The following is an 11,890-nucleotide window of genomic DNA, read 5'->3' as shown; positions in this document are numbered from 1 at the left end:
CACCTGTTAGGCAAAGCTGTGTCAGGAAATCCTGGCACCTCTTGGCTCCCTCCGTCAGGGTGATATTGCTGCCAATATATTGGCAGGGGAGGTGTCAGTGCCACATGCAGGGTGAGGTGTCTCTACTCTGAGGGGCGTAGAGTGGTGGATGCATCTAACATGACTTAGTTTGTCAAGACACACTTCAAGCCTTCTCATGGCAGAGTTTGGGAATTTGTGTGTGAAGGGAGCAAGGGAGCAAGGAAGTGCTCCCTTCACACAGAATCCCTCAAAGCACATAGCCCTAATCCTACACATGTGGCGGGTAGGGTGCCCTAACCTCCCCCTTAGGAGGAGGGGGGATCCTCAGCAGCTTGGAGCTGTTCTTCATGGTGCCATTTAAAATTATCTCCTGGGCTGCAGGGGGTGGGGGAACGCCTCAGGCGGTTCAGGCTGGTCCTCCAGGCCGCTGCCACTACTATGGTCAATGTGGATGAGGAGCTACAAGTGACAATTTCTCCAAGCTCTTCCTGCCCCAACCTCTTCTTTTCAGTGCTCCCTGCTCTGACAGGAGCCTTTTGGCCTCTCTCTTTCAAAGGGGGGAAAGAGTTTGGGCAACCTGCACATAGATACCTGCAACCACAAGGCCTTTCTGGCCACCTATGTAAATAGCTCCCTGGGTGAACTGGGCTGCAGGGAAGCTCAACATGGCATTCTTAAATAAGATGAATAAATTTCCTAAGGTAGTGATCATTTCAGGGCCTTGGTGGTGCTCTTAACCCACTTTTGCTCCGAACTCTGTCTTAACAGCAGTTTTTTGTACAAACAGTAGCTGTGCAAAAGAGTTGACCTGTGGTGTTTCAGGGGGGTGTATCTAATCTCTGTCATGTCTGCTTTAAGCAAACTGGTCTCTAAAACCACTTGACACACCTCAATTTGGCACGATTGTATGTTTCATTCCTCTGGTTGGAATGGAAGCAGCAGAAAATAAATAGCAAAGCCTTTTCCATTTGAGCCCAACTTAGCAGGAAATGGAAACAGGAGCCCTCCTATAGTAGCACCATGGCTTTGCGTGTGACTTTCAAAACTACACATTGGGATGCACACCCCCCTCCCTTTCTCCATTCTACTTACAATAAGCTAGGGATGGGCAACTTGTGCCCCTCCTGATGCTGTTGGACTGCAACTCCCTTCCTAGCAGATGGGAGTTGTAGTCTAAGAATATCTGGAGGGCCACAGGTGGCCTGGCCTTGCAATGAGCCATAGATAGAAGGTTCTGGATCACTCTTCTGTATTCACTAAGTTGATCTAAAGAGGTTTCAAATACCACTAACTAGAGATCATTGTTTTCTCCTTGTGTGAGACAGTTTGCTATATTCTGTCCTCAACTGCAAATTGTGAGCACCACTTCGCGGGTCTCAGAAATTCGTGGAATTCATTTTGGTTCAGCATATTAAACTCTAGATAAAGATGTTAGAATTTGGTTTAACATTAATATATCTTAACTGTTCTTTTCATATTGCTGTTTCATGTTGGCTTTTCATTCTTGGGTTTTTTTTAGTTGTTTACATCAGGAATTCCCAACCTTTTGGGACCCTTGGGCACATTTGGGAATTTGAGAAACTGCTGTGAGCACCACCACAAAATGGCTCCCATGGAAGATGTAGCTAGTCATATGATGGCTGCCATGGGGGCCTGGCTAGTTGAAAGAAGTGGGGAGGACAGAAATAGTGAGGCTAGAGGCTGGGAGAGAGGGAAAAATAGCATGGCAAAGAGCTAGAGGAGAAAATGTGAGGCTAGGAGTGGGGAGAAACAGCAAGATAAAGGGGTGAGTGGGAGAGAAAGAACAAGGCTGGGGGGGCTAGGAATAGAGAAAAAGAAGGGTAGGGATGAGGAAAGGAGAGAAATAGCAAGGAAAGGGGTTGGGTGGACAGATAGAGAGAACAAAGGGGAAAGGTCTGTGTGCATGGAAGAAGACTGGGTGGGGCCAGGAAGCAACTCTTTCCTTCCCTTCCTGCCCACTGAACAGTTGATCAGTGGCAGGTAGGAAAGAGAACATGGCGCCCTAACATGTTTCTTCGACTTTTTTTAAAAAAATAAAAATAAGTTTTCGAGGGGGGCAGAGAGTGGGCAGCTTTGTGGGCAATGTTGGTGGTCCCCACTGGCGCAGTGTTGGGGACTCCTGGTTTACACTATGTAAAATTCAGTGCTGAGCCATTTATAGATCCAAAACAATAAATGCCCAATATGAACACACTTAGAAGGAGAAAACTACTCAAAACAAGCAAGAAATCACAGGGAATGATTTACAAAAGAAACAAAACCCCTTTCCAGCACAACTGAATTAAGGGGCTGGGGGGTACACCCAATAATCACAACACAAATGAAGAAAGAGTCTGGCAATACAAGAAAATAATTTTATTTGTAAATTATCCTAAAAATGCCCCATGTATGCATTTCGAGCAGTGCTTTTCAGAAAATGGGGGTCTAGACCACATTATAGTACATTCTCGAATTACCTTCTGGAACTTCAAGTCCAGGCAGACTAGAGTCATGTCCTTTGCAAACAACAAGGTGAAAAGATCGTCTGAACAACTCTAGTTAATAAATAGTGTCCAGGAGCAAAACAGCTTACTTCTTCTCAAGAAATACAATGAAAACACAGTTTCTGTAATCACATTTGAGGTTTGCTCATGTGAATTGAGATAACACTTTAGGGTGCAATCCTATGCATGTTTAGACAGAAAAAAAGTCCTACAACTCTCAGCATTCCCTAGTCAGCATGGCTGGCTGGGGAATGCTGGGAGTTGTAGGACTTTTTTCTGTCTAAACATGCATAGGACTGCACCCTTAGTCTCTTGGATTTCTTTATTTACATGATTATGAACAAGGCTCTGTAATTTTAGAAGCATACATGCATGCATATACATATACACAACCTTACGATGCATGAAAATAGAAAAGGATATAGATGTTTCCTATACATTTTCTCAAACTATCTCTAGTATGGGGAGTTTTCATGAATGCCATTGTTTGCTGAGAACAGGACAGACTGGAGAATTCATGGCAGAGCATCAACAAGACCATACTGCACCAAACACTGGACTAATTTGTCCATCCGTAACATTGAACTCTACTGATTCATTATGGTTCAAGTCTTTGGCAGCTGAAGAGGCATTTATCATTCTCATGATGACCAGCCAGTGACCCCATAGCATTCTTTACTGAGGAATGGGCATGCTTATAATCGGCATAGCTCAGTGGTAGAACACATGCTTTGCAATGGTCTAGCTCAGGATAAAGCATGTCATATATTCATTTATATGACTTTTGCAGGAATTCAGATACAAGATTGAAAACATATGCTTTAGGAAACAGGTGGAGAAGCCCTGTGACTTAAAGAAACAAACAAAAACCATGACAATCATGGCCCCTTAAAGTCTTCAGGATAAAACAAAAGCAAGTATGTTACCCATACTGTGTGGTGCATCTTGGGCTTTTTTAATTTAGTATATTTATATCCCAGCTTTATTCCAAGGAGCTCAAGGCAGCACACATGGCTCTCCTTCTCCACCCCCCATTTTATCCTCATGACAGCCTTGTGAGGTGGGTCAGGCTAAGAGATGACGACTGGCCCAAAGCCAGCCAGTGAGCTTCATGGCTGAATGGAGATTTGAACCTGGGTCTCCCCAGCTCTAGTCTGACACTCTAATCCAGCCTTCCCCAACCTGACCCCCCCAGATATGTTAGACTAAAATTCCCAGTTGCTGGGAATTGTAGCCCAACACATTTGGAGGGCACTAGGTTGGGGGATGCTGCTCTTATTACTACACCATGTTGTCTCCAGGCACAGGTTCACAGGGTGAGGGCCAAATCATGTTCATAATACCAAACCACAAGAGGATCTAGTTTATGTTTCTGAAAATAGTATTTATTGATGTTATTTAAAGTGCTATCATTTTTCTCTTTTTATTACATAAACACAAACAATAAAATGGGCATATTACAAACAATTTGAGAACAATGGGTTGATCAAGACTAAGTTACACTTGGTCCCACTGAAAGCAATGGGACTTAGGTTACATATGACTCACTTTTCACAATGATTTCAAGGACACCCAAGTTCAACTAACTTAGTCTGAATCTAACCCAATATATCCCTACCCTCCCAGTCATACTCTATCCCCAGTCCCCCCCCACACACACTCATCCACGCATCACATAACACCTTTCCTACCCAACCCTCAGTTTACCCCCTTATCCTCTCCTCAATGAAGAAAAATAAAGAGAAGAAAAGGAGGGGAACTGTCAGGTGGTATCATCAGGCCACTATACGCTCATTATTAAATTACTAAATAGAGGAACTCCCCCTCCCCATACTTTCAAATTTTAAAGATTCCATCTCATATGTCACCCTTTCTGTGGCTGCCTGATTTATCAGATAATTCACCCAGTGCTCAATGTCTAGAAGAAATTTAGATTTCCAATATTGCAAGAGCAGACACTTAGCTATCAGTACCACTCTCGAGAACCAAGCTTTGTTCACAGCTGGCATATCCCATACCAGAGGAACATATCTGATTACCACATGGATAGGGCTGAGATGTTCTAAACCCCTAAAGAGGGGTTTAGAATAAAACAAGTGCTTTTATATATATTTCATTGACTCCAGAAGTATTGCCAAAGTGCCCCCCCTTATCCTGAGGACTGCATTATATTGGTCTTAGGCAAGCAACTCTCCCATCCCCACCCCCTCTATACCCCCCCTCCAAAAACAAGAGAAAAAGCTGCCTTTTCTGTATCACAGCTCATGTGTTATACCTCGATGTCTACTCTCCCCATTAATAAATGGAGGGAGCAATCCTATGACCACTAGATACTGTCTAGAGGGCCATAAGATTGTTTGGCTTCCCAGAAACCACGCACCCTGACCCCTTGTAGCAGGTGCCTCTCTCCGCACCAGCTACGCCTCCGCACATGAAAATGGAGTGCGGAGATGGGGGCGGTCCTGGAGGTGGGGAAGGGAGGAGACCGCAGAAACTGCTTTACGCAGCTTCCCGCTGGGTCTCCAGGCCCCTCCCCTCCCCTCCCCTCCCCCTCCACAAAATTGCCCATCTAGGCAAGAATGCAGGGCAGCCGGAGCACAGAGGTGAGGATCCCCTCACTGCTCCAGCTGCCCTACATAGGCTAATCGGCAGCCTCCAATTTTGGAGGCTGGCGACTATCCAGATAGGATTGCAGCCCCAATTCATTTAGAACTTGCTGTAGTCCACTTGTCTGAAGGACGGGATAATTGTCTCCAACTACACACACCATGATATCAGTAACACACATCCTCTCTTAAATTATCAGATTAATGCTGTTACACATTAGGTATGTATTGCTCACACAAAACAGCTGTCTAAAACTTAGAAGAAACATTTAGAATTACTGAATCTGGAGTCCTCCCACATGGTCTGGGGTTTTTCATGTTACCTCAATGGTGTAGGAAGGAGCATCACTACTGTGGGTCCCATATTTCTATGGTAACACAGAAACCAAATCTTAATAAACATCATTTTTCATAAACTCCAATAGCTAATATTTCGTTATATAGCAACCAGTAATGCTTTACTACTTTCCTCTCTAACTGTAATTACTATTCCATTTGTAATTTCTACACACAACACCATTCTTTAGAGTAGACCAAACTCCGAAATTATAAACACTGAACATTTGCACACAATATTTGTTTTACAATTCAACATTGGTTATCTTTCATCATTCTTTACATGGCAAAGGAGCAAACAGGAATGCTCATTACCTAGCAAGTCAAATTGATTTCCCAGAAATCAGCTAATTATATTTTAATTGTTAATTTATTATCCTGGTTTCTGATGAGTAATTATTTTTCTCCCTTCTCCCCACACTTCAAAATTTATTTATTTTTCTCCCCTCCAAGCACTGACCAGACCTGGACCTGCTTAGCTTCAGCAAGGTAGCTGCCTCATGTGCCTTCAGAACATCAAAATGCATTTATAATATTAAACAATATCCAAATAGCAGCAGCAGCCAAAGAAGCAAGGCCAAATGAAAGGAGACCTTTCACACTTGATCACCAATCTGCAATCGCCCAAGCAAACATTTGTGGGAAGTGAGGCAAAGCTTATTTGCACTTAGTCAATACTTTATATTTCAACATGTTTTCATAGTTCTAGGCTAAGTGAATTTGGGAATCACAAGTGAGACCTGCATGAAAAGTGTCTGCACTCTCTGGAGAAGGAGAAGAGGGGGACGTTCCTGCCCACCCCCTCATCCTGGCCTTCCCCTGCTGCTCTATACAACACCAGAGGGATCAGTTTGGGGCCTAGCTGCCAGTCCTAAACCTGAGCATTTCATCATTATTGCTATTTTATTGTTATAACATTCTGTTTTCCTTGGTGTTTAAGAAAAGCTAATGTTGGCATTTTAACTATTCTATTCGAATGGACTGTTGCTATTATACTTTGTTATGCTTTATTCTATTTTATTGTACTTTTATTGCTTCTTACTTCTTTGTTAACTGCCCTGGGAACATAAATCTGTGTTGAAGGTATGGGATATAAAATACATAATATACGTAAATAAATAAATATAATAGGGAGTGTGTCTCTGGAGAGTAAAGAAGGGCAAAAGTGTCCTTTTCTGTTTCCTTCTTCCTCAAACTTCCCCATATAATACAGGGAGGGGAGGGTTTTTTTGGTTTTTTTTAACCTCATGGCATATATTCCTACGACATAACCCCCACCCCATTCCAAGAGACTCGCTGTAAGACACACCTGTTTTCGCTGGCCTATCCTTAAATCTGGTTTTTATTGGTAAGTTTTGTTTTTATTGATTTTAATTGGCAATCTCTGTTTTTTACTGAAACATGTTTTTATGGTTTTTATTGTATCCACTTTGTGTAGTTTATCTTGTATAGCTATAAATAATGTTAGATAGATATAAGCTGTCAGGGGCTTGATTAGGCCATTTTCTTCTTCCTCAGTCCTCCATTTCCCTTTTCTCTCCCTCCTTACAACCTGACATTCCACTCTCAACCTGCTCTCCCCCTTTTTTCAACTGACACTATAACATTCTATTTCTCAGCTGATCTCACACACCCTCTGCCAAACATCTGGTTCCTTTTGACCCCCAGAGAGGAAGTAAGAGCTCCTTATAGAAAAAAATGGAGAAACCCAGGATTTCAGTGTAGCTGTGATTGGGGAGGACAGGCTACTGCCCGAACAAAAAGTAGCAGTAGAGTCAGGAGTTCCTGTTTTTGGCATTCAATGTGAATCTGAAAATTCTCTCTCCACACAATGAGATTTTTTTTTACATTTTTGCCCTCAACCCTGGAAGCTCAGAGGTCCTTGTTGGGCCATTTGAGGTTGTCTAAAAATAATCTTTTACAAATGGCAATATTTCTTATACCGTAATCATGCAGAAACCATTCCCTTATTTTGTTGCAGCCCAAACTAATAGGCACTTGACCACCCAAATGATACAAAATTATTCATTAGTTGTTTTCAAAACATACATATTTTTAACAGCCCCTCATAATATGTATTAAGAAAGCTTAACATTTTCTTGATCAATTTATCTCACTTAATGGAAAAAATGATTTAACTGCTGCTCCTGACAAGACTGAAGGCCAAATAGACATGACAGAGCAGCTATTCCACTGCTTTAAGCAATTTCCCTTCAGTCCAGCTCCAATACCAGAAACAAGCAAGGCCGTGAGAAAAATGCTTAAAGAAAGAGTGCAGTGTGAAAGGAAGGGGGATGAGAGAGGGTATTTTCCCCCCTCCCCTGAGCACTCCTCTTTATGCAAAGAGTAGACCACCCCCACTTATATATGAACAGGGCAAGCAAGTGCATAAAATATATGTGGCTGTCCTGACATGTCTAGTTTAGCCGTAAGAGAAATGTTTTGTTTAATTAACTGTGGCACAGACCCAAAGCGCTACTTAGGCTCATGCAAAGGGTTTGGTTTAGTCCACTGGAACTTTTGACTCTTAGAACAACAGACCCCTATGTCATATAAAAAACCACTTTAGAAAGTTCTCTGAGTTTCAAAACTTGTTTGAATTTTGCTAACTGGCATGATTGGGGAGACTATTCTAAAGTTGCTTTGGGTTCTCAAAACTACTTTCAGGGTACTTTGGATCCTGGCTTTTATAATTCCTTCTCATAGCACATCCTGCTGATAGCAAATTCAGGTTGTTGAGTGTGACGGCATTGGAGCCAGAAGAGGGCCACTGAGAAATAAGAGGGAGGCATCAATATGCTTAGGTGAACCCTGAAATATGCATATATACAAACCTTTTTAAAAAACTAAAGGGGGCGCCCCCTTCCCCACAAAACATTCCAAAAAGGTCTGGTCATGGCCTCCAGGAGCCTTGGAATGTTATCAGCTAGAAAAGGGGTGGGTTAAATTGGCCAGCTTGAGCACGGTTTAGCTTATTGTATCCTTAAGGAAGGCATGGCTGGCTGGAACTCTGAACAGGAGAACTCCTGTTGGAGGTGAGAATATACTGTAATGTTTTATTGCAGGCCCCACATGTATCTACTAATCACTCTCCTGTTGATGCAACCACCCAGTTACTTTCCACTGTGAAGGCTGTAGGCCTAGGAACCATAAGCAACTCATGTCTCCATGATTCTTTGCAACATCCAAAGTGGAACTTTCATATCTCCACCCCATAGCAAGATGCTCAAGCGCCCCCTACAGATTATGTATTTGACAAGGAGGTGGAGAGGAGCTGTGCTTCAGATGCTAAAAATGGTAGAGAGAATAAGAAGAATGAGTCACTTGCATTTCGTTTACCCCTGTTAAGAAATGCCACTCAAGTCGGGAAAGAGAAATATTTTAAAATAATAAAGTGTATTGAAAGAAACATTAAAATGACCAGATGGAGGAGAATGCTTTCCAATTGCGGGGTGGGGTGGGGGTGTTTCACTTTAATGCTAATCATTAACAGTAGGATTAGGCCCCACTGCATCCTCATAGTAAGGCAGATCTTGGATTCAGCAAGGGCCATGCTTGACAATTATTAAAGGCCTTGGCCTCAAAACTGGGAACGGGTTGCGCTTCCCAGTCATATCAATGAACTGGTGTTTTGTGATCCTTTCGCTGTGCTACAAAACAGGTTCACTCACGAAGGAAGGAAATAAAACAAGTGAAAAATTAGGTTTATGGAAGAGTATGCAAGTGATCGCTTTTCTCACAGCCACTTAAATAACTCATTTGTCATATTCTCAAGCCAAAAGCATTGGAATGAACCACCATTATAAAAGATTTTCTTTCATTAGGTTAAAGAACACACACCTAAGTATAATAGCCTAAAAATAAAGGTTCTGGGTCACTTTCCAAACATCAAATACATATTCACAAAATGTCGATTACCCTCAAAATTCTTGTGGAAAGCGAAATGTTACTTTCAAGTATGTAAAAAACACTATAAACTGAATGTGAAATTAAAAATTAAAGCAGCTTAAAGCAGTTCTCAAGGGCAGCTGGCATGGTGGAAACACTGAGGGGGCCTCTTTCAAAGCAGAGGGCCTACATGAACATGCAGAATCCAGTCTTTGGGCTGAGTTACAATCATTAGCTTGTTTTTCTGCAGAAGCCGCAATATATTCCTCCACTGAGGTCTCTCACAACTCCCTCTTTTATCAGCTTTTGAAGAAATTTTGTTTCTGTAGTCACATTGTGCATTGTTTGCTCATTCATTGCAGCCATGCAAATATTGTCATAATAATGCAATGCTGTGTTAGGTTGACTAAGATCATATCCAAACCCAGCTAAACTCACTTCATCACATAAATGCGTAGCCATAACAACTGCCATCACTCCAATTGTAGGTACATTCTAAAGGGGACAAAAATGACATTTCCAAATTAGAATATGCTTATTTCTTTTATGATAATGCCACATACTGGATTACATACTACAGCACTGTGCTGAAAATCAACTAGTTACTAACAAATATCCATAGAACCAGAGAGTGTTAGGAAGGAATTAATGGAACATCTTATCCAAACTCTTCCTATCACAGGATTATATAGACTTAATCCATACCTGGCATTCCTTGCCAGGTTTTTTATAATTAAAAAAGTGGAGAATGAGCTTCTAATTATGGTACAGTATCAGGGGATACAGTATCCCAGGAAACTGCCACACTAGCAAGTGGTATTCATATTGCGCAAGAGTTGGTTTACACCAGTGCAACCTCAATAATGCTAGTGCACAGATGCCACTGCATTCTTCCCAAGGACTGGAATAGAAGGAAGAGGGATTCAAAAGGAATCTGCAGACGGCACAGAAGACATGAGCATCCTGGGGTATTTCAAAACATCTAATGCATGGATTACTATAGATGTATAGACTTTCAGTGAACTACAAAATTTTCTTTGCCCAGATTTGATCTAGAAGCAAATGAAATAGGTTCCATATGATTCTTGTTCAATTGCAGAAACATTTGATTTCTGATGCTAGAAACAGCAAGTATTGACTATCACGTCAGAACATAAATAAAGGAGAATCAACATTACTCCCAAAATAGATTTCCAGGAGCATGTCATTTTATATTTTTAAAAATCGGAATCATTTCATAAAATGTAATAGTATTTTATAGTGACTGTTCAGTAGTAGAAAGAACATTACAGCATCTTCCTTCATCCACAGAAGATACACACACCTTATCCCATCCCCAGAACTTTGATCGAGGTTCAGGATACTCCAGAATATCCAAAGCAGTCTCTTTAATGATTAGTGGGTTCAAGATACGAAATTGTTTAGGCATCACAGGTATTTTCTCAGCCACCTGTTTCCAAAAAAACAGTCGCATCCAGAGAGGCTAAAGGAAAAACATATCCAAATAATTACAGAGTTTGGAACCCCTTGTAAACACTGCCATTACATACTGCCTAGGGCAGGGGTGAGGAATGTGTGGCCCTCAGGATGTTGTTGGACTGCAACTCCCATCAGCCCTAACCAGCAGAGCCAGTTAGGAACTGCAGTTCAGCAACATCTGGGCGGTTACATGCTCCCCATCCCTGGCCTAGGGTCATAATTTCATAACAATGCAACCTTTTTTAACCTATTATGAATCACCAATAGGACAAAATTGGAGAAAGATCACTTTGTTTGTTCTGCACAGGAACCTGAACATCTCTTATTTCTATTGAAGACCCTCTTCGTAAGATTACTTGACTACACCATTTAATAAAGGGGGGGTTGATAGTGTTTACAATAATTGCCAGGGTGATAGATAATACTTACTAAATATTGTCAATGGATGCTAATACTTGGGATTGTTAAACTCTCATGCCAGGAGAGGGTATGCAAACTGGCGACATTTTAAGGTGACCAACTTTGAGAGAAACAGAAAAAGCTCAAAGCTGGTTTCCACCCTTTGTTTAACAAAACATTGCAATACCAGCTTGCAAATACTTGCGAGCCAGCAAAAAGAAGAGTTGGTGTCATGTCCCCTCTTGTAGTCCTCATGTACCTTAAAAGCGAACGTACTTTAACATTAGCTTGAACAAATCCGTTGTAACCAAGGGGACTGAGCCAGATGAAGAAGCTTGTAGTTTACAACTGTACTTTGTAAATACAGTACCATCAAGGTGAACCTGAATTCTTACAGAAACATTTGTTGGCATTCTACAGAACCAATAGCCTAGAACCCTACATACCTCTACCTTTTGCCACCAATATAATTCACAATCCTTTAGACAGAAAAATGTCCTACAACTCCCAGCATTCCTAGACAGCATGGCTGGCAGGGGAATGCTGGGAATTGTAGGACATTTTTCTGTCTACACACGCATAGGATTGTATCCTAAGTATCCACCATGAGAATATAATCTAAAAAATGAAAAACCCAAAGCCATTCTTCCATAAATT

General features: G+C 41.6%; 1 protein-coding gene across 9 annotated transcripts in view; it reads right to left on the bottom strand.

Moving 5' to 3' along the window:
• Positions 1-3,888: 3,888 nt before the first annotated feature.
• ST3GAL5 (ST3 beta-galactoside alpha-2,3-sialyltransferase 5) overlaps positions 3,889-11,890 on the bottom strand; it is a 39,277-nt gene continuing 31,275 nt past the window's right edge. For 8 of the 9 annotated variants that reach the window (XM_084844967.1, XM_084844968.1, XM_084844971.1 and 5 more), the window contains 2 exons: positions 10,680-10,838; positions 6,496-9,850 (listed from right to left, as the gene is read on the bottom strand). In XM_084844967.1, the coding sequence (XP_084701093.1) occupies positions 9,587-9,850; positions 10,680-10,838 (423 nt within the window). In that variant the 3' untranslated portion in view covers positions 6,496-9,586. Of the gene's footprint in view, positions 9,851-10,679; positions 10,839-11,890 lie in introns of all 9 variants that reach the window. The other variant, XM_084844969.1, reaches the window with a different exon arrangement.

Source organism: Heloderma suspectum, chromosome 3 (assembly GCF_057233095.1).
Source record: "Heloderma suspectum isolate Gila_16-S chromosome 3, 16-S_ref, whole genome shotgun sequence".
In the NCBI taxonomy this organism is placed as follows: domain Eukaryota; kingdom Metazoa; phylum Chordata; class Lepidosauria; order Squamata; family Helodermatidae; genus Heloderma; species Heloderma suspectum.
Note: the sequence above shows the minus strand (reverse complement) of the source record. Positions and strands in the feature narration are given on the sequence as shown.